General features: G+C 41.6%; 1 protein-coding gene across 8 annotated transcripts in view; it reads right to left on the bottom strand.

Annotated features, from left to right (window-relative positions):
- Positions 1-688: 688 nt before the first annotated feature.
- Positions 689-21,797, bottom strand: part of kcnc2 (potassium voltage-gated channel, Shaw-related subfamily, member 2) — a 131,893-nt gene continuing 110,784 nt past the window's right edge. The window contains exons 2-6 of one of the 8 annotated variants that reach the window (XR_014908202.1): positions 11,570-12,503; positions 9,302-9,472; positions 3,635-3,970; positions 2,864-2,958; positions 689-2,266 (exon numbers count right to left, since the gene is read on the bottom strand). Coding sequence is in view for 4 of the 8 variants with exons in the window: in XM_085386947.1 (XP_085243073.1) it covers positions 3,825-3,970; positions 9,302-9,472; positions 11,570-12,503 (1,251 nt within the window). In the remaining 4 variants the exon portion in view is untranslated. Of the gene's footprint in view, positions 3,971-9,301; positions 9,473-11,569; positions 12,504-21,797 lie in introns of all 8 variants that reach the window. The other 7 variants (XR_014908201.1, XR_014908199.1, XM_085386950.1 and 4 more) reach the window with 7 other exon arrangements.

The raw sequence follows: 21,797 nt of genomic DNA on the forward strand, positions 1-21,797 counted from the left end.
GAAAAACAAACATTGCAGATATTTTATCATAACTCTGGTTTTACGTGGCCGATCAACACAATTTAAAATCTGGTATAAAGTCCACACTTTGTCCGTCAGTTGTTCCGTCTGTCCTGCTCACATCTCCAATGGTTGTACACGTTGTCATTAACCTGGCTTCACTCCACATCAGCCGCTTTGCTCGCTAAAACTCCGGCACATGAGGACGCTGTCAGAGCCTGTCAACCACGTTGATTAGCTGCGTATATACGAATGTGAATCGCATCATTGGCTGGACTGTGGGATAAGGCGGCATCGTTCTGATCCCATACAGGAGCAGCCAGTCACTGACTAACACTGTGGAACAGGATTGTTAAAGTTTTAATTTTAATTTCAATTCAGGTTAGATTTTTTTTTTTTCTGTGCGCAGAGACCTGAGTCACTAATGTAAAGGGGAAAGTTTGAAGGTGGTTTAATAGGTGAAGTTAAGCATTATCAAAAGAAATAAGTCGATTTTCTATTTAGAAAAGTGGAGACGATTGACTCCTATATGAAAAGTGAGGGTTTGTGTGGTGTGCGTGAAGGTTAAACACACATTTGTGTTTTTCTGACAACCAAGAAGAAAATAGGTGAAATTAAGCAAAGACAGAGACCATCTGTTAAAAGATAAATAGTTTATGTGAGTCTCTCACATAGTATTTACCTTTACTCTATACACATTGTTTTGAACGTGATATACAATATGTCATCTTATTTTATTTTTTTTTACAATTTGACATAATGATTTTTCTTTTCAGCATGCACTTGCCAACAAAAGGCTCCACAAATACAGAATTACAAAAACTAGAATTATGCTCACAGTAAAACATACGAAACATGAACTTGGATCAAAAGCCTGACAGTTGGAGGACACGATGTAGAAGCACAGCATCAGACTACCAGGACTTTACAGGAAAGAGCAAAGTACTCCACAGTAAGACACAAAAATACATGTTCTGGTTTCAAAAAAATAAACACCTTTTTTTTCAAGTTATAACATCATCCTAGAAATACACGAAGAACGGTACCCCTTTGTCAATTCAAAGAGTGAAGCAGCGTGTGTACTACATGAGGAGGATGGTGGGTTCAGGGCGACACTGGAACAGCTAGCCTACAACTGTGCCGGTTGTGCCACTTTCAGATCTCGCCTGGCAGCTTCTCCAGCTGCTTTTTCACTCGTTTTCCTTCACCTTCCTGTTTTAACAGGCTCCTGAAATCACAGTGTGGATCGGTGCTTTTGTTTTTCGGGTGCTTATTGCGAATCCAATCTGATTGTGTGGGTATGTGGGATTGCTACGGTGCAGATGTAGCCATTCTAGAAGTCCCGCTGTATAACTTGGCAAACTTCTGCTACACGTTTGCTTCACCCCCACAAGGGGAAAGATCTGGAAGAATCAAGTTATTTTTGTTAGCCACCAGGAGTCATGAGGAATAGTCTGGTCAGAACAATTTGGTTTGTATAGAGATGAACGTCTGCAGCACTAACGCAGGGTAGAGAGGGGACTTCTACAACGGCACTGCATCACAGGGGAGCTCTGTCTCATTTCTGTTTGTGCTAAATGTACAAGAGTGACAGCATCGAGTCCACTCGCTGGTCTTCTCTGACCGGGCCTTTCAAGCTATAGACCTTACCCTGGATTGTTAGGACACGCACACACGCACGCACACACACAGTTACACACAGCAGCAATTAACCTACTGAAATTACAGAGAGAAACAAAAGCAGAGATGATCGTAATGTCACATTTGTTCAACGTTGCCTCTCTACACTGTATATACTCGGTGTGGAATTTCATATATGAACACACTCCTTGTTTTGAACACAAAGTGCCTCGAGTGATGCGTCTCAATACATTTATTGCAAGGAGGGATATCACAGCAAGAAATATGATCGACTCAGAGTGTCAACGGCGCAACGTAGCAGCGAGCCGCCTCGTACCTGACTCGCTATATCAAAAGACAGATGTGTGGACAGAGCCACATGGCCCAGATGTGCTGTGTTGTTTTGTATTTACAGGAGCAGAATCTACACACTAGATAGTCTCTTTTAAGGACGAGCCCAGTTTGCTTTCTTCTCCTTTTCAAAATAAGAATTTTTTGTGAGTCGTCCAGTCTGCTCACCGACAGCCTGTCAGTCAGTGGCTCTCGGGTGCGTCCTCATCCTTATTGTCCTGTAGGCGTGGCCTTATGGCTCCAAATGAGGTCTTCCCACTGCAATAGGTCCTCATACTGATGACAATTTATCCCACTGTTATTCAAATAGGAAATGAATTGTCTAAATAAAATATAAACACATGTCTGGATGAAAGAAATGCATCAGATCTCACCATGCACACGCTGTCTGTTTAAAAATATATGCACAAAAATCAAAACAGTACAAAATTTTATTTCTAAAGGCTCGTCTGTGTGCTGGGGTCGTTCATGTAAGGCGTGAATCAATAACTAGGTGCAAAGACAAAGACAAGCTCCTCTTTCTGATAGTTTGACTTTTTGCCGAGCTACGTGGAAGATGCATCTAGTTGTGAGCCAGTTGCTTAGCAACCTCCTGCTACTTCTATAGACACACTGTAGTGATGGGCGAGGCACACTGCTGCATGGTTACGTCTGCTTCCCCACACCTGTTGGTACGCAGAGGCAGTTTATGCCTGTCATTGTCAAAAAGACTGATTAGCTTCAATTTCAACTGTGTAGTCTGGGGACGTACATCTATTTATTTTTTGTGGACATTGTCTCATGAATAAAATGCTACCTGTCTATGCCCCCCCCCCCCCACACACACACACACACACACACTGAAAAATAGCCAAGAAAAGGGTGAGATGGCACCGCACCCTCATTCCTTTACCTTTCCACTATGGCGGTGCCTTTCTTCAAGCCATTAAGATAGAACGCTGCTCTCTGCTTGTGTAAAACCAGTAAAGACAACCTCTTTGCAGTTATCTGTGAGTAAACAACCAGAAACACAACAGATTTGGTGGCACTACGTCAGAGGAAAAAGAAAATTAGACACAGAGGAGGAGAAAGTTATTCAGAAATAGCAGCAAATGAGCAGAAAGCAACGCCCAGCTGGGCTTCTGTGTTTTCAGTCTCCTCGTGGATTGTTGCTGAAGCCAATGGCAAAATGAGACATGGTACGAGTCGGGTACGCCCTCCCTCGCCTAAATCCCAACATAACAACATTTTCTAGAAACAACTCCAAGTCTGTTCTACAGATCCTCGAGCTCTCCTCCCCTCCTCTGTGCACGCTGCTTGAAGACGATGGTTACAGGATGATCCATGCAAAAACATGAGCAGGCCCAACAGCGGGTGAAAAGCGACTTGCCCCTCCTCTCCAACTCCAACCCAATTATAACACAGTTTACCATCAACAAAGTCACAGTTTGTGTGAGGTTAAAACAAAGTGACATCTCTCTTTCTTTTTCTGGAAGCACATCTATTTCAAGGTATCTAAATATAACAACATCTAATATCCCTGATTATTAAATGTCCTTTATTACACGTTATGGCTGCTACCTCTGAAGCCACCAGTAACAGTTTTTTTATTGCAAGACTCACATTATGATAATATCGAGCTAAAAGGTACATCAGGAGATGAATGTGAGCTAAGCAGATGTACCTCGAAGGAAAAGCGCAGAACTTGCTCAGGTTACTCGAGACATTTACACGATTCTTGGCTACGATGGTGGAGTACTTCTCCACTAGTCACAAGAACTAAACAGAGTTCGGATTTGATGCCAGAGGGATGTGGTTTGTTAGTGGAACGGATATGGGTTGGTTGGGGTCAAAGCGGTCCAGAGGTGGACATCTCACAGGATGGAAGGGATAGGGGAGCGAGAGCGGCGTAGCGGGCAGGGCGATCCATAGGGCGAGGTCACAGGAGACAGCCTCAGAGTGTTACCAGCCATGCCAGTCATGCCCGCTATGTTGTTTAAGCTCCGGGATTTCTCATAGCCTTCAGATGAGGGGGGCGACAAAGGTGGTGGTGGTGGTGGTGGAGGTGGTTGTGCAGGAACAGGACATGAACACACACAGGCAGGCAGGCAGGCAGGCAGGCAGGCAGGCAACGATCCAAATCCGAGCCAGCCGAGTGAACCGAGACAAGACAGGAGACAGGAGTGAGACATAGCAACAGTAGCATACTGTATGGTGAGTGCATGTACAGCACATTTCATGACACTGGCCATAAAGCATATTGAAATTCTTAGGCCTGGAGCTGCTTGAGAGGAAGAAACAACCTGACTGGCTCAAAAGTGCTTCTTAAGATTGCTTTAAGTGCAAACTATCTATATTGTTGCTGAAGTAACTGAAATATGAAATCCATTACATCTACAACAAATACAAACAACACTGGATACACCGATAGCTGTTCACATCTTTAGTTCCTGCAGTAAATCGATGCATAATTAAATTAAATTCTCTTTATTTAAATCTTTGCCTACTCTGAAACAAAATAAGTTTGTGTGGCGACATTTTAAACCCGAGCTGTTCTTTATGCTGCATTCATGCTATGCTAGCAGGGAGTTACTGGTAGCCTTGTCGTCACAGCAGATGTTGAAAAGAAGGCTACTTTTATTGTTGAACAATGCACTACTATATCAATTTATTGCCCAATAATATTATATTTTCAGATGGCAAGAGAATCTCTATGCCACATCAAATCGTCTAAATGTTTTAAAATTGAGCGATGAAAAAGTGGAAGACTTTAAAGCCCCACCATGCACAGTATTCATGTTTTTTATCTTTAGGGTCCAAAAATGTAACAATGCCAGCAGTTTAGCATGTCAGAGTTGAATCTCACTTGTGTTTGCTGTTTGGCCAGCTGTGCTATTTATTTAAAACTTTTAAGATGAAATATTGAATTTCAACAGTACGAAATGCTGTCATTTAAAAAGATCAATATTCCTTTAAGTAGATTCTTAAGAAAACATTCTGCTTTAATGAACTTGTTCCTGCTTTGACCCACATCTGCAGATCTTGATACAGAAAAGAAAGCTCTGTGATTTGTTCTGCAGCATCTTGGACCACAGGTTTGCTAACTCGTGGATGGTCAGTGAACAAGTGAATTAGTCATGGTAAAGGTTATCTGTTTCTACTGGCGTGTGGCTGCTCCTCTCTATCAGCGGCAGCGACATGTCCATAATTTCATCAGAGATGCCCCTCATAGCTGCACGACGTCACAGATGGCAGCTTTGGTGAAATTAAGTTGAAGAAAGAAGCTGCACAGCTATCTTTGGTTAGGGAGTCTGAGGTCAGTGATCAGGCCAGTGTTGGACGCACAACAGGAACATTCGTGGGATTTGTAGTCAGTCCTCTGATGCTGGGAATCTACTTCATTTCTCTTTCACTTTACTGACAATCTTTCCTCTGAAAAAGTGGTGCTTAGTTACTTAATGAAAAGTTGATATGGGACGGAAGAGTCAGCTTTTGATTTTGTTTATATTGTAGACAGTGTTTCTGTTTCTTGGTGCTTGTAATGAAAACTTAAACTAATAATAGAGCAGTCGTGCTACCCTGTAGTTAGCTAGGTAATTAGTAAGTAGCATATCTATTATATGTGTTGCCATTTGAAGCTGTATGTATCTTGAAGTTCTTTGAACTTTGCAAGCCAGCGGAGCTCCTTCGTAATTGTATTTCGGTAACTTGCACAGCAAGCTCCACCCCTGAGAAATACCTCTGTGAACTCTGTCAGAGTTTTAGCTAAATGAGAGATATTATAATTCTTTAACTTTAGGGCTGAAGGAAAAAAAAAAGTCGTTCATGTTGTGGCACCAGTGACAGCATCATTAGTATTTTCTCCCATTAGAAATGGATAAAATTTCCAAGGAACGGTTAAAGTTAACAAGTGCACATATAAACCACCAATTCATATATTGAGCCACAATATGTAGCTTAAAATGAACAACATGCATGTGTCTTAGATTATGTATCAAATGTTACTGTGTGTGTATGAATCCAGACACATACTGATGATGATGATAATCGACACACCGTAATTCAATCATCTTAACAACAACAGCTCAAACTTCTGAAAATGCTGCATGTGATGCACATCAGTAAATCTGCATTGGGTTCAAAATAACCAAACAAGCCACAGCAGCCAGCGCAGTGATGGAGCATGCCAATCGGCTGATGAGGAACAGCAAATGGAAATGTTGCCTCATTACCACTCTGCATACACCACCATTTGATTCACTGAGAGCATGGGTGCAAATTAAACTGGGGCTCTTTCAGAATGAGCCAAGCGAGCAGAACAAAAGAGAGCCTGGGTCTGAGCCAACAGGTAGCGGGAACAAGAAAGGAACCCATGTTTTATGCATTACCGTCAGTGTGGCGGCAACTGCAACCATGATGGATAAAAGGGACAGCTGCTCACCTGACTTCACTGAAAATCATGATGCGCTGTCGCTGAAGATGTGGACAGGTTAACCTGTTAGACTACTCCAGTAATCACCTCAAAGCCATCAGCAGTTGTTTTTTGTTGTTGTTGTTGTTTCTTTTGCTTAATGCAATGAAAAATAAGGCTCTGTTAGCAAGCCTAATGAATGATTTGCATTCATTAGAATTCTTGTATAATGGGTGCTTTAGCAAAATAATCAGTGGAACAGAAGCACTGATTTGCCTGCCATCCAATGAGTGCTAGGTGGCTTTACAGCAATAACATTAGGAGCCGGATATTCAGCTAGGCTCCTGGAGATGCAGCTACCTTCCCATACAAGGCAGTTAGCCAAGGCTTAACACTTCCACTTTACTTTGCAGATTAACACAAGATTCATGTCTCTGCAGGTAAATAGAAGAAGCAATCTGAATGACATATGTTTCACATAGCATCCAAATGACATTTTGGTATGTTCTCTATTTAGCAGAGATAATCTGCATCTATCAAAAAAACTGCAGTCTGAACTAATCTCTGCTCTGCGAGCTGCTTGATTTATGTGCTTTGTTTCCTGTAGTGATGTGTCGGTCGCGAATGAAATGGCTCTTAGAGCCAGATCTTTGACGTGAACGACGCGAGCCGGCTCCTTATCGCGAGCCGTGGTTTTTTTTTTTCTTTCTCTCACTCTCTCTCTCGCACTTTTTTCGCTTCACTCCACACGCGAGCCTTGTGCTTTGCTGGGCAGAGGAGGGAGGGGCGATAGTTAAACTCGCAGTAGCACAGGAACAGAGCGGGAGGGAGAGAGAGAGAAAGAGAGCCAGGGACAACAACCTCCCATCAGAAAGGTATTGTATCCACAACTATTTTCAGCTGTGGATGATAAAGGATTCAGAAAGTTTATTCATGCAGGTCCATATGACAGAGAATATGCATCTTCTTTTTGTTTTCATATTTTAATTTATATTTAATTGTGTTGTGGTTTGCAGTGTTTTGTGTTGTTTCACTTTAAATTTGTTTAAAAGGAAAAAGCTGAAAATTTAAATAGTTAAAAGTTGAAATGTGACTAGTTGGTTTTTGTATTATATGATTTATTTATTACATTTTATGTGGAGTGAATAAATAAAAGTATATTTACGGTGGCCCCTACAGACAAAGCACATAAAAACTCAAAACACGTACAAAACACAACAGAGGTGCTCCAGGATGCTAGGGGGCAGTGTTGAGCTTTTGTTACCTAGTGGCTACACAAGCCAGCAAGTACCAACGACCGGATTTGGTGTGTGGTAGTAACAGGTAAATGAACATTTTTTTAAATTATTTGAATATATATGAGTGCTTGTGTATAAATACACAAACACATTGCGTTCAATTGTGTAATTTAAGTGATGTAGGCAGCTCTGTTTTGGAAGTTCAGTTAACGCTAGAAATGTGTTTTGGAGTTTGTACGTGCTTTGTCTCTAGGGGCCACCGCATATGTTTATATGTAAACATGTATAAATAAAACCACTCTTTTTTTTACATTAGTAATTACTTTTGTGCATAATTTCATATTATTGTTAATAATAAATTAATTAAAGCAACAAAACAACCTGAAGAGCCGGTTCAGGGGGCGAAAGAGCCGGCTCTTTTTAATGAGCCGAGCCGAAAGAGCCGGTTCTCTAAAAAGAGCCGGAAATCCCATCACTAGTTTCCTGACCTTTTCTGCCTTTGATATCATACAGAACAGCAACAACACTTTTAGGAAATTCAGCAGGTGCAAACTTAACAATAACCTTTAGGCTGGGTCAAAGTGTTAGCAAGCCCTTTCTGAGTCTGACCTTTTCACAATGTACTGGCACAAGGTGAAATGTGCTATGCAATTCAGGAGGGCAAGTCTGACAGCAAATAAAGATGAATTTTATTCCTGTAGTTTTATGAAAAACATTATTTCAGTCATGCAATCAGAGCTATTTCCAACTCATAATATTTGGGAAAGTGACTTCTTCATTTTTCTGCAAACTCAAATTTAAAGAACTGCTTTATTGGAACTGATGGTTTGCTAAATAATGTAAAAACCAAAGGTACAAGGGAAAAAGTTTAAGAAACTGATAAATAGTGTATTTATCAATTCTAACAGGAGCTGATAATGTAAGCTTCTCTTCCTAGCTAGCTTCAGTCTTTAGAAATAAATATTAGCTTTATGGCCAAGAGTTACAAACAGAAACTAAAACCTCGTCTCTTTCCTGCAGATCCTCTGATGATGATGTTTGGTAGGGCTCAGCCAGTACAGGATTTGTAAGAACGGTAGCCAGAGCTATAAGACTGATATCCATTGGTGATTTATACCCTACCCTATAAATATGTTTATGAGTTGACTAAAGACACTGGGTCAGAAATGTATTCAACTGTTTCCAGGCAACCAGAAAACAGGAATAAATTGTGAAGAAAGCAACAGTTCTGAGTCAGCTGCCGGGATGCGTTTGCCCCTTAGAAAGGCCAAAAATGTTATGCAGTGTGTCTGTGGAGAGTCGCGACAGCACGTCAACAGGTTACGTTACCTGAGCTGACTAGGGCTGAACATAAAGCCTCCTCCCTTCCTGGGATGTTGGTGTGCCACTCACTAAGGACATGGATCAGCTGATGAGCATTTGGACAAGTATCTGTGATTTTAATAGTACCTTCTAAAATGATAGGCGGTTTATTCAGACCGGTGGTTCCAGGAAACTGAACTTTACTAATGATGACTGATGATTCAAGCAACTAATCAGTAGCAGTGCACAACAGCAAGCGTGGATTTGACAATGATTTCCCAATAAACAACAGATCTGCATGCTTTTTAGAATACTTTATAAAATCACATCACAATGTTCTAATTCGATGTTGAATTAAATGACATTAAAAAAGTGAAATTTTACATATCAGTTAAACTACCTGTCTTTCGTATCCCTCCGTCTGCAGGGCAGGTGTAATCACTGGCAGCAAGCAGGAAACAGGTCCCCCCACTCCGGCAGTCCTGTTCTCGGGTGCTGGACCTACGCATGGGAACCCTCTCCTCAGGAGACATGGTGAGGTCGCTGCCCCCGCTGCAGTCTACAGACAGAACTGAGAGAAAAATCCATTTGCACATCCATATTTGCTTTTGTTCATTCATGCAATTTACACCAAGCTGATGATTTTGTGGTACTTTTCCCTCATAGACATGACAACAGAAGAAGTTACCAAGCAATGAAACTACAATCCTCATGTCTGCCTTCAACAGAAAGAAACTACGATCTGAATCCATGGAATAACGACACTCTGTGGATTTCAAAGATTTCAAGAAATCTGTTTTTACTTTAACCTTGTGAAAAGATACAGGTGAGACTGATGTTTCCATTCTTACCCAAAAAGGAAAACCCTGCCAAACAGCATAATTCATAGAGCCAAAACCTGATGTCGCTTTTGCCTTGTCTATATAAAAGAGCTATGACTGTGTATTTGAGTGACATTTTCCATCCATTATTAGGAAGGAGATCAGGCTAATACATTCTTCTTAACGTGTAACTACATGCTCTGGCAGTCATAGAGCTCCTCTTTGGGGACTAAAGACACGTACTGACAGTTTCACAATTGGCCATGTCAATTTTTATGATTAAATATGTAATAAAATTGAAGGGCTGGTACATTTACGTGGTTCTAATAGTTTGTGGATGACAGTGGAGGTCCTTGGTATAGCAGTGTTTCCCTTTGCAGGAGAATCATATCAATTTTTGGGGGGGATGGTGAAGATGAAAAAGTATCAAGATTAAATAACACCAGTGTGGAGCATTAGCAATTACCATAGCTACACAGATTTATACATCTGTGCCCTCAAACGTATTAGATTTTAAATCAAACAGTGAAGACGTGATTGGTGCAGACTTTAACTGAACGGGTGCAAAAACTGTATTATCTGTTCAGGAATTAGAGTCAATTGTTTGACATAGTCTTAATTTCAGATGCACCTTCATGGCTCCAATGAATTAACTCGCATATATGTTACCTGGACAGGTGAATTCTCTATATTTGATCCAAAGAGACATCAGTGCAAGGAGCCCCTCCCCCAAAAAAGCAAAACCAAAAACTGAAGGCACAACTTACAAACGAGTGGCAATTAAATAAAGACCTAGCAGAGCATCTCAGTGGCGGAAATATACATGTAATGAGATCCATGGGCTCCAGACTTGAAAGGACTGTTTTGAATCCTTTCATTTAAAATTATGTTAGTTTGTCCAATTACTTTGAGCCTCTGACAATGGGAACTATGGCTGTGATTCATAAACAGTAAATGCAAACATTATTGTAAAACTCTTTGAATTAAAAGCTACAATTCTGTACTTTGATTACACTGTGATTGTTTGATTTAAAAAACTGCAAAAATATGTAATTGTTCAGAACAAGTTGTATGATTTGGAAAAGAAATATGTGTGCCATTACCAACAACAGTTAAAACAACAACATATTCTGATGTCATAGGGTTGGGGGTTGTATGAACTATCAGACTCAGTACAAAGCTGGTATCTATATGTCCTATCTAAAGGACACATGAGAGGAAAGTATCTTTGCAGCCTTAAATTCTAAATGACCTTTGAGAAAATCCGAGAGGTGACTACGGCAGAATGATTCTGTTTGTGCATCCAGTCAATGAATCATGAAATATTCTGCGGTTATTAAATGTAAGTTTCAGGGACTTAATAAACAGATAGTAGGGAGCACCAACCCTGAGGAATGTCTGTATTAGAATTGAAAGAAAGCGAGTATACAGAGGTCAACATTAATTTCCATCAATATCAGATGTGTCAGAGTCAATTACTGATATGGTACTGGAGGGAAAAACAGCCACCTATGGTCTGAGCACCAAATGAGCAATCCTTACAGGAAGAAACACTTGGAAACAAGGAGTCTGAATGCTTATCTCCCACTCTCTGTACCTTTGGCATTGGTGCTGTAAAAACAGCTCAGTCATCTGTAGGGAAACTGCTTTGGAGCTTATGGGTCACATGGGGAAATCAGTAGAATCTGTCAGATGGCCACGGCTTTCTAACTGAAAGGAAGTCCCTCATGAATTCTCTTCATTGTCACTACATAAACAACCCCCTTCAGTGTAATCTGAATTAACTGTTAAACAAAGCGTCTTAGTTCTGTTTTCCATATGACCTTTGTCTAAACATATGGTCTTACCTGAACGGTTGCGTTCTAGTACCCTGCTCCCTTTGACGTGGCACAGGTCACCTTGAGTACTGTTGCAGGTGGTGTTGAGATCAGCTTTGCAGTAGGTGGGGGACCCTCCCTGCACTGCTTGAGGGATATGTTTCTTCCTCTTTTTGGGTAACTTCTGCTTGGCCATAGCCAGAGAATAGTACATCCCAAAGTTATTGACGATAACGGGCACAGGCATGGCTATCGTCAGCACACCAGCTAAAGCACATAATGCGCCCACGACCATACCTGACCAGGTCTCTGGATACATATCACCATATCCCAGTGTTGTCATGGTTACCACGGCCCACCAGAAGCCGATGGGGATGTTCTTGAACTTAGTGTGGAGGGTAGCCGTGGGATCATTGGGCTTGGCGCCGATTCTTTCGGCATAGTATATCATTGTGGCAAAAATTAACACTCCCAATGCCAGGAAGATGATGAGCAGCAGGAATTCATTGGTGCTAGCCCGTAACGTGTGGCCCAGTACTCTAAGTCCCACAAAGTGTCGTGTTAACTTGAAGATACGCAGAATACGAACAAAACGAACCACCCTGAGGAAACCCAACACATCCTTGGCAGCCTTTGAAGAAAGGCCGCTCAGCCCAACCTCCAAGTAGAAAGGCAAGATAGCCACGAAGTCGATGATGTTAAGAAGACTCTTAAAAAACTCCAACTTGACTGGGCAGAAGGTCACACGCACCAGGAACTCAATGGTGAACCAGAAGACACAAACACCTTCCACATACGTAAGAGCAGGATCCGTTTCGATCTCATACTGTGGACCTGAGTCGGTCACGTTGCTGTCTCGCGCCACATCAGTCTTGTTGATGATTTTGTTGAAAGCCTCATGAGTCTCCAAACAGAAGGTGGTAATGGAAACCAGGATGAAGAACAAAGACACGAAGGCAATAAACTAAGAGAAAGAAGACAAAATAGAGAAAAACACATTATCGCCATTACATTTCATTTCAACCATGGCTTCCTATACTATTTAGGATAGATTTGACACCAAAATCCTTCATTAAGTGTTCTCATGAGAAAGGGACAAACTACAACAGGTTTATTACATTTGCATCATTTTGAAGAGCGGAGACTCAATCTGGGAATGCAGATCCAGTCTAGTAAAGCAAGAAAGGCCCAGTAGACTTCAAACCCAGTGGAGAAAGGTGACGGGGAATCTCTTCATTTGGTTTTGCATATTGAGTTACACACCCGCTCTCAAAAACATACTTCATTCTGACCTCATAGTTTAGCTGCTGTTACTATATTAGTCTAGAGCCAATAGCTCAAAGCTTACAGGGCAAATTAAAAAGGCTATTCTGCTGTAGGATGTTCAAACCCTGATCTCTAATACATCTGGGCATGTCTATTAGCAACACGTTATAAAAAATGATCATCTTAATTATAGATCGACTGACTTTGGCCTTATTTCTGTCACTTATGTTAGTGCTAAGCAATCGTCTTTGGAGTAAGATGTGACGTATGGCAACTGGGAAAATGCCATACCTTATCAAACCCTGTAAGATGCAGTATTATTTGAAAGGTCAATAGTAAATTGCTATGCTATAATAGGTTAACTGGCACCCAGTTGCAGACTTGTTCTTAACTCATTCACTGGTAGCGTACCTTACTGGACATCCTTGAGCAGATAGAAATTTGTTGCACAGTGGTAAAGTCTAAATCTATAGATCTACGATAAAAATATCATTGACATCAGTTTGGCATTAGCAATCTATTCATTTTCCCAGAGGGAGTCTGCATGTTATTAAAGTAACATCGATAATTTCCCAAACTTTTTTCTTCATGTTTTTGACATATTTTGCAAATCCTTAATGGAAACAGCTTCCTGAGCTCAAATCCAGACATTGAGCTGCTGTGGAAGAAGACATGCTCAACCCTCTCTAAGAGCTAGATGGAGCAGATTTACAGCCTGGTATGCTGCTTCTCCACCATCCTCCCACAGTCCCTCCACTGGTGTGCTCTACCTACTGTGCTCTAAAGAAGTCGTTTCACACTCTGCCTTGTTTTGGATTGCATGACTCACACGCTCTCATAAATATCATTGCCACTATTTGGGTTACTGTGATCCTGAACTGTGTGTGTGCATTCACTCAAGTGCCTCTCTTTATGTATCTTTACTACCCTGTAAGTGTTTTTGTTCATACACTTTCAATGGCACAAAGTTAAAGCCTCAGCACAGTGTGTGGGGATAAGTCGGTATCACTAAATACCATGTACTGTGGATTACTCAGTTTATATGTATTTTGAGATTGTTGATTATATAGTATATGTAGATAGATATGCAGAAAGTGCTGTAAAAAATTTGACAGAGGCAATATAACAAGGCTGTTCAGTTCCCACCTCTGACATTGGGCTATGAGTTTATTTTTCCTCTACTACAGACTGATCCAAGCTGTAGGCGAAGGTAAACAAGACGCCATTGCTGCAGTGGGATGTCACTTCTGAACTAACACAATAAATCTCTGCAGTACAGTGCACTGCATGTGAAGGATTTTACTCTGATTTTGCTAAGAAATTAAGCAAATCATCGGACTCAATCTGGATGCAATCAAATTCTGATACCTGCTGCAAAAATAAACATCATTCAGAAGAATAATGCTCCCTCTCGAGGGCCGTGGCTGAGTCTGTCCAAACTGTTTGAAGGATTCCAAAATGCAAGATCTAAACAACTGAGACGGGTTTTCACGTCATGCACGGTTTGAATACAAAATATAAGCGTAGCTTTTGAGAGCTGAATGAGTAAAAAGTTTGTTTTTGTGGTTTAGAGCAGCGGTCTCCAACCCCCGGGCTACGGACCAGTACTGGGCCGTGCGAGAGTTGAGGCTCAGCTGTGAAATTCATGGGTTTTAGGTTTTTATCGGTTTTTAGCGTTATTTTTTTAATCATTTTTATCATTAACTCTGTTTCCCTGGGTCTTTTCCTGTGTGTTATGAATACATTTTTTGGTACCGGTACTGGTTTTATTTTGTTATATTTATCTGCGACACCTGAGGGTGTCGCAGAAAGGGTCTATGAAAATATTGTTAGACATAAACCGGTCTGTGGCGCAAAAAAGGTTGGGGACCGCTGGTTTACAGGGTTTACAAGTGTGCTTATCAGCCACAACCACAACAGGCAACATGACAAATACTGATCACGTTATTAGAATGCAATGTATTGCTAGAAATCTAAGACTACTGCTGTACGTGTAGATATTATTTTTACATTTAACCCTACCAAAGACAGGCACCAACCCATGGTAGCAGCCTGTGCCTGCAAGACACTGCACCCCGCCAAGGTGTTGACCCAGCTTTGAAACTGCAGATTTGAATCTGATGGAGCATATGTGGCATGCACTGTAACATGCTAACCAGCAGGACCAAACAATCCTTTGCCAGCACCACAGGATGCCACCATAGCTCCAGTTTGCATGCCCCGATAGGTCAGAGCTCCTGTGGAAGCTCTTTTAAATTTTCACAGTGTTTGTTTGTTTTGTTTGTTTTGTAGTCGCTTCTTTGTGTACATTAAACAGAAAAATGGAAAAATTCACTACTTCAAAATTCATTCTTTTTTCCTGTGTTTCTTTTATGATGTCTTTATTTCACCTTCCCTGCTGTCTCCATCTCTGTCTTATCATGACATTGGCTGAAACGAGCAGCCTGAGCTGTTTCCTGTAGCTGTGTGGATGCTGCGCCAACTAATGACTAGTTCTGTCTCATGCTGGGATGTAATTCTGATGTGTTCACGTCTGTAGAGAAAGGATGTAGCATACAGCAGCCTTTAAAAGCTGGATCACGTCACAGTACAGCAGCTGGACCTGAACTCACACTCACATGCTGGTGTAGCACTGATGCCCCTGTTTACACACAGCCTCACAAGGTTATTTATGGTAGGTGTTAAAAATGCAAAAGTGCTAACTTATCATGTGATTGCAGCACATGCACTCTGCATGATGAAGAAGTCCTGTGCTTCTATGAGTCGCTGTTTAAAGCCAGCACAGGGAGCATCACACACACACACACACACACACACACTGTTCAGTCGATTTCTGAACAATGCAGATCTAATTTAGCCAGAGGACGAGCTCCCTTTGTGTGGCATGCTTCTTCAGAGAGTTTTTCAGACACAGTGATAACGGCTGCTGAGGAGCTACGACCTGTGACCTTCATGTACGGCTGCCACGTCACGTGCACATGGGGTAGAGACTGTAGATTTGACAGTAGAAAAAGTATGTCCACCAATACTGCTGACAAAAACTATTTGCTTATTTGTCACTATAACAAGGCAGCCCTTAGCAGCTGGATTTACAGTGAGAAACGGGACAATTTTAGTGGAACAAACTTATATTTATTTGCCATACAGCTCTCCTTAAAAACAATTCACTCTTGAGCTTCTTCACAGCACAATCAACCCTCTCTAATGAGAGCTGGCAGCCTTAAATACCTTCAGCTGTCACAGACTAAACCATTATTCCACTCACAGGTGAATTCTTAAATCCCAACCTTCCACCACAGTATACAATATACCAATTTGAATAAATAAATAAATACATACATTTCACATTTAATAAATATTATAGACTTTAATCCTACACCAAACCCAATATTATAAAACCCCAAAAACCCAAGCACAAAGGATTCCCCACACTCCCTTAACCCATGGTCTCTCCCGGAACCTTTAAATGGTGTCTGGACCCCGGGGAAACATTTGCCCAAACACCTTGGAGAGAACACAGGTTTCCTTACTGGTAAAAGCTTATGTTCTCTCAATCACCATTCCTTTCTCCTCACAGACACCACCACGTTCCTAGATGAAGAGCAGCTGTGCAGGATCTGAAACAAGGCTAGCAACTGATTTTGAAATTCCCAGTAAATATTCAATTAAACTTCTTGTGTGCAAATGTTTAACTGTGCAAATCCATGCTGAAAGTGCGATGCTAAATGAAGTGCTTGATAAGGTGCCTTTAATAAAGTGCAAGGTGTTCTCTAAAGTGCTATACAGATTATAATATAAATAATAGTAAGGCAGTCCTCTTCCTTACAGTCACACGTCGATGTTTCAGTTCATTAAACACATTATAAAATTAGACAAAGTAAAAAAAGAACCCAAGTAAATACAACATGCAGTTTTTCAAAGCTGTTCCCTTAATAAAGTAGTTTGAATAACTTTTCACTTAAGCTGGATTTTGATTTTCCTCGGGTTATCTTTGTCTAATTATATTTTTTGTCTAATTCTTGTGCTGATCAATTAAAAAACATTAAGTATGAAACATTCTTCATTATGTGTGAAGAGAGAATGGGGGGACAGTGGCTCCTTTTCTGCCATCATGTTGGATAAGTGTGAGAAAATGGATCGATAGATTATTTAGATTTTATTTTACCAGTTTACCAGTCCAGTTAATCAGGAGGGCTCTACTACAGAACACTGTATGAAAAACAAATTAGGAATATGGCCTTTTTTTAATCTCCTGCATTGAAAAATTCCCCTAAAAAAGGAAACATCCATCAGTTCTACTAAAGGACCAGAGCTGTTGTATCAGTGAACTCTAACATGGTCTCTATGATTGAATGCACTCTTGGTCTAAACACGATGAATCTCAAAGGTGCCTCTGAAGCTGATTTGGTGTTTTTAACACACTAACAAAAAAAACAAAACATCATCACTGTGTTGTTTGCTCTGTTTGTCCAGTGGATTTATTCTGCAGACTGAATTGAGCATCTTGGTCTCCAAGGGCAACTAGCACAGCAATAACCTTTGGCATTGCTTTAAGCATGACTGAAATCTCAAGCATATCTTTCTCTCCCCTTACAATATATATGCAGCCGTTTGTTCTTACTGAATATCAACAAGTGGCTTGGAAAAAGATGAGACCTTCATGTTGCTCAGGCGCTGATTTTGTGTTATTTTATTGTGTCTGAGCTGAATGCTTTCATATCACTGCTGCATCACGTTAGGCTTGGTTCCCTATCTGCCACTCAGAGGAAGAACTGTCTCCTTCAGGAAAGACTTTATTTTATTATTTTATGATGTAGTGTTAACTAGGGATGGGTACCGGTGTCCGGTGCCATGATGGCACCGGTTCTGACATAAACGGTAGTAACCAGACCGAAAAGCAGCGCACATTTCGGTGCTTTATTTCGGTGCTTTTTTTTCCTGAGCTGTGATACACTTCTAGCCAATCACTTTACGTTTCCGAGGATAGTAGGCGGGGCCAGGTACGTACGTTCTGTTAGAGCAGAGCTACAGATTAAAAATGTCCAAGGCGAAGCGGTCAAAAGTCTGGCTGTACTTCACAGCAAAAGATGCAAACTCAGCAGCAACAAGTGCTTTAAGCTGATACTGTGATACTGTCAAAGGAGGTAACACCTCGAATCCGATGAAACACCTGGCGACGCATAGCGTTTTTTTAAAAGCCCAGAAATGCGCCGTATTTGATAGCTTGCTGCGAGACCTCACACCGAGCACATCTACTGCAGGTGGGTTGCCTGTTATGCAACATCCCCCAAAAACCCGAAGAGGAGAGTCCTGGCCCCTAGCCCTGCCAGTGTAGCAGAAATGATGAGGATGATGATGCAGCAGCAGCCGTTCTTCTCTGCGTGAGTAGCTTAATGTTGTTCGTGTGTAATTTACGTTGAGTAGGCTAACCACGTTATTACATTAATGCATGTAAGGTGAACTAGCAAACATCATCATAGCTACATGCGGCTGTCCTCTTGTTTGATGGCAGATACTCCCTTCACCCTGGCCACAAAGGCTAAAATGACCAAAGAAAAAGTGGAAAACAGTTAAACATGAGAGGTTTAGGACAAAGTTTGTGTTTTTTCCATTGTTTAAGCACTGCTTCCTGCCAAGAGTGGTACCATATATGCCCCATAGCTGCAGAAAAGGCTAACATTGTTATCTTTTTACAAAAAACAGCTGAACATGAGAGGTTTTTGGACCAATTTTGTGTTCTCCATTCTTTAAGCACCGGTTTGAGCACCGTTTGAGCACCGGCACCGTTTCAAAAGTACCGATTTGGCACCGGTATCGGATAAAACCTAAACGATACCCATCCCTAGTGTTAACTCTGATTATTCAGAAAAACCATAAGCAGCATCATGAAACCAGGATTTCATAATGACTGAGAAATGAAAAGCAGGAGATGTCAAGTCATCCATGTAGTACCTCTGTTAGACGCACTGTACAAACAGAGTGATTCATTAGGAGTTTCTGTCAGCAGCCCCATCACCTCCCCAAACCCTGATGGGGTCTGATAGTTGTCAGACTTGAACCGTGGAAGCCATCCACATAATCACACAATTTTTCACCTGACATTTCTGCCTCGTGTCTCTTCTCGCTGTCCACAGCCAGGAGAAGAGACACGAGGAAAATGCCAGATCAAACTGCTGCAAACACACCAGCTTCCAGTGCATCACAACTGCCTTTGGCCTAGTAGCACAACAGATGTCACATTCAACACCAGTGTGTGTGGACTCCACAGCTTTCTGCAGTCAGGGTTGATACATGAAAGAAAGCCTTGTCCTGATTTAAACATGAAGTCAAGGCTTCGTCTACTCTGCACATCACATCTGCTGTGTTCTCGCTCGAGTACATGGTTTTAAAAAACAGAAACACTTTGGACTGTGTTTGATTCACCACCTCCATCTATGCATACTGGGTCAGGTGCTTCCATTTGTAATAGTGATCAGACAGCAGTTGGATTTATTATAGCGGAAATGTAGTAAATACCACAGAGACAAAACTACATCCTCTACAGTGCAAGAGCTCAACGTGTGTCAGAGGTTGCAGTACTGCTGAACTGTCATGGAGAGATCCATGATTATTAGCTGCCAGTCTGGAAAGACATTTACAGTCCGTTGTGACGATAAATGTCTTAAACCCCACGATTTGAGATATTCTCTGTAAATCCCGGTAGCTTTGGGTCTCAGTCATAGAGCTAAAAACAGAACGACTCTAATGGACAATACATTTGTTTGTATACTGGCACAGCAACACGTAGGATGGACAAATCTTGGCAGTCTCCCAGTGAAAAATCCCCCACATTCACATGCACAGACACAACCAGCTCACCGCGCTGCTCAGGCTCTGTTTCAGAAACTGCCCTGCTGGCTTGGCCAATCAGCATGCTTGCTGTCCTCACGTCCACCATCTGTTTGACACTATGAGTGGAAGCTCTGTGTTCGGTCCCTGGACCCGAGACCACCATCCACCACTGTGATGGTGAAGGCCCCTGTAAAGCTGTTATGACATGATGAAGCTAAGGGGACCCTGGAGGTGCTAACACAGTCTGAGAGGAAGTCAGACACATGCACACACGCGTGTGCACACTGACATGATGAAACCTGTGGGGTTTGAGCCTGTATGTGAGCTGTCTTGTGTTTCTCTTCTGATTGTCTGGTTATAATTTCAGTTTCAGGGCTTTTCCATGTCTCAGCTTAAACTGCACGTCCACATAGTCGCAGCCCTAACTCCCAGTATGCAAAGATAGCATGTACTGGGAGGGTGCATTCACCTCGAGACACCTGATCCCTCTGGCTCTGCTGCTACTCCACTAGCTCTTTAGTCCAATCCAACATTACATGAGGTTTATGACATTGTAACACAAAATGGGCAGTTACCAAGTCAATGAACTTTATCCCAGTGGTGAACAGCTGTGCTGGTGTAGTTCTTCTTCCCACCAGCAAGAGTCACTACAGTTCTTTCATGCCAAGATTTGTTTGTTATTAGCTGTAGAGTTAGTAATGCAGCATACTTTGAGAAAAGACTGACTCAGCATGTTGTTCTGATAAACATCTACATCCATCCTCTTCGTTGTTTTACAGAAAGCATCGCTTATGAGTATTTAAGTTGAACAAGAGTTAATGCAACTATATTTGCTATTATTTATGCACTCTTATGGTTAAAGGTGTACTGTATTCAGATTTACTTTCTTTCCAATGTTAGCTAGTTCAGTCAACTGATTTGCATTATCGTGTGAATATATAGACTGAATATTGCTTATTTCTTCTGTTTGTAGTTTCACTCTGTTGATAATTGAAGGCAGCGTCAATAAAAGGGACGATACACCTGTCAGTGTTCGGGGAGTTTATCTATCTGCATAACTGTATGGAGTGTAGCAGTGAGGGCAGAATAACAGCTACCACTGGGAGTGAGCACCACAGTCCTCTGGTGACCAACTGTAATGAAGAAAAAGGGATAAATATGCAGTTCGTCTAATGGCCACTTGGCTTCAGGTGAGTCAGTCGCCTGCTGCATAAATGGTTTCAGACTTCAGACCAGCTGTAGGGTTGGTCTTTTTTAAAATTCATGATTCATCCATTTCACACCAGCAGCTGTAACTAATGTCTGCCAGGCTCCGCCCCCACCAACTGGAGTAACTGAACTGGACCTATCAGCATTTGGAGAACGTTTGAATGAATGCTACGACTATCATATGGCTGTCTGTGTGATGCAGACTGTGCAAGAAGTCTGTTCTTCAGTTTGGGTGAAAGTCACACGGAAACACGGATCTATGTGCTGCACCTGCTTGCACTGACCTGCTGCAGTCATTAGATTCATTTAGAGTCAGATTTCAAAAGCTCTGATGAACTCAATTTATACTTCATTTATAATACTCATAACAACACAGCATCCAGAAGTAGATGCTGAGCACACTGAAGGTTTCGCAGCTGAAAGAGCCAGACATTTCTCAAAGAGAGCCAAAAACACGACTCCCAAATAAATACTAGAACTGCTCCGTGTGTTCGAGCTCGGTGAGCTGGTGATGGTTAAATATTTTGTTATTTCTGAAGTGAGCAAAACAACAACAACAACAACATTTTCATTTCAGTGTTGAAAAAAATGTAAAAATAAAAGCATTTTTCCATTAAACACAAATTTAATTGATCAAAGTTCAAACAGATCCTCTCAGTGTAAATATGTTGCTACCTTGCATTACTCTAGCTGGATCAGGCAGAGATCAGCGTGCAGACATCCAAAGCTTTCTGCTCCTTCAGTCGCTGAGCTTAGCTCCAGCTGGAAGCAGAGACCCCCGGGCAGAGACATCCCTCCGTCTGTCACTCAGTAGTGTTGTGTCTCTTCAAAGCAACTCCCCCTCCTTGCTTTCACATCACTACAACCCACTTTTCTGACAACACACCAGGGAGCGACACTGATCACCTACATAATGACGGGAGCGTCTAGCGCTGTATCTAACCCTGTCTTC

Source organism: Rhamphochromis longiceps, linkage group LG17 (assembly GCF_057381845.1).
Source record: "Rhamphochromis longiceps isolate RC_006_pf linkage group LG17, R_longiceps_female_GT1.1, whole genome shotgun sequence".
NCBI lineage: Eukaryota > Metazoa > Chordata > Actinopteri > Cichliformes > Cichlidae > Rhamphochromis > Rhamphochromis longiceps.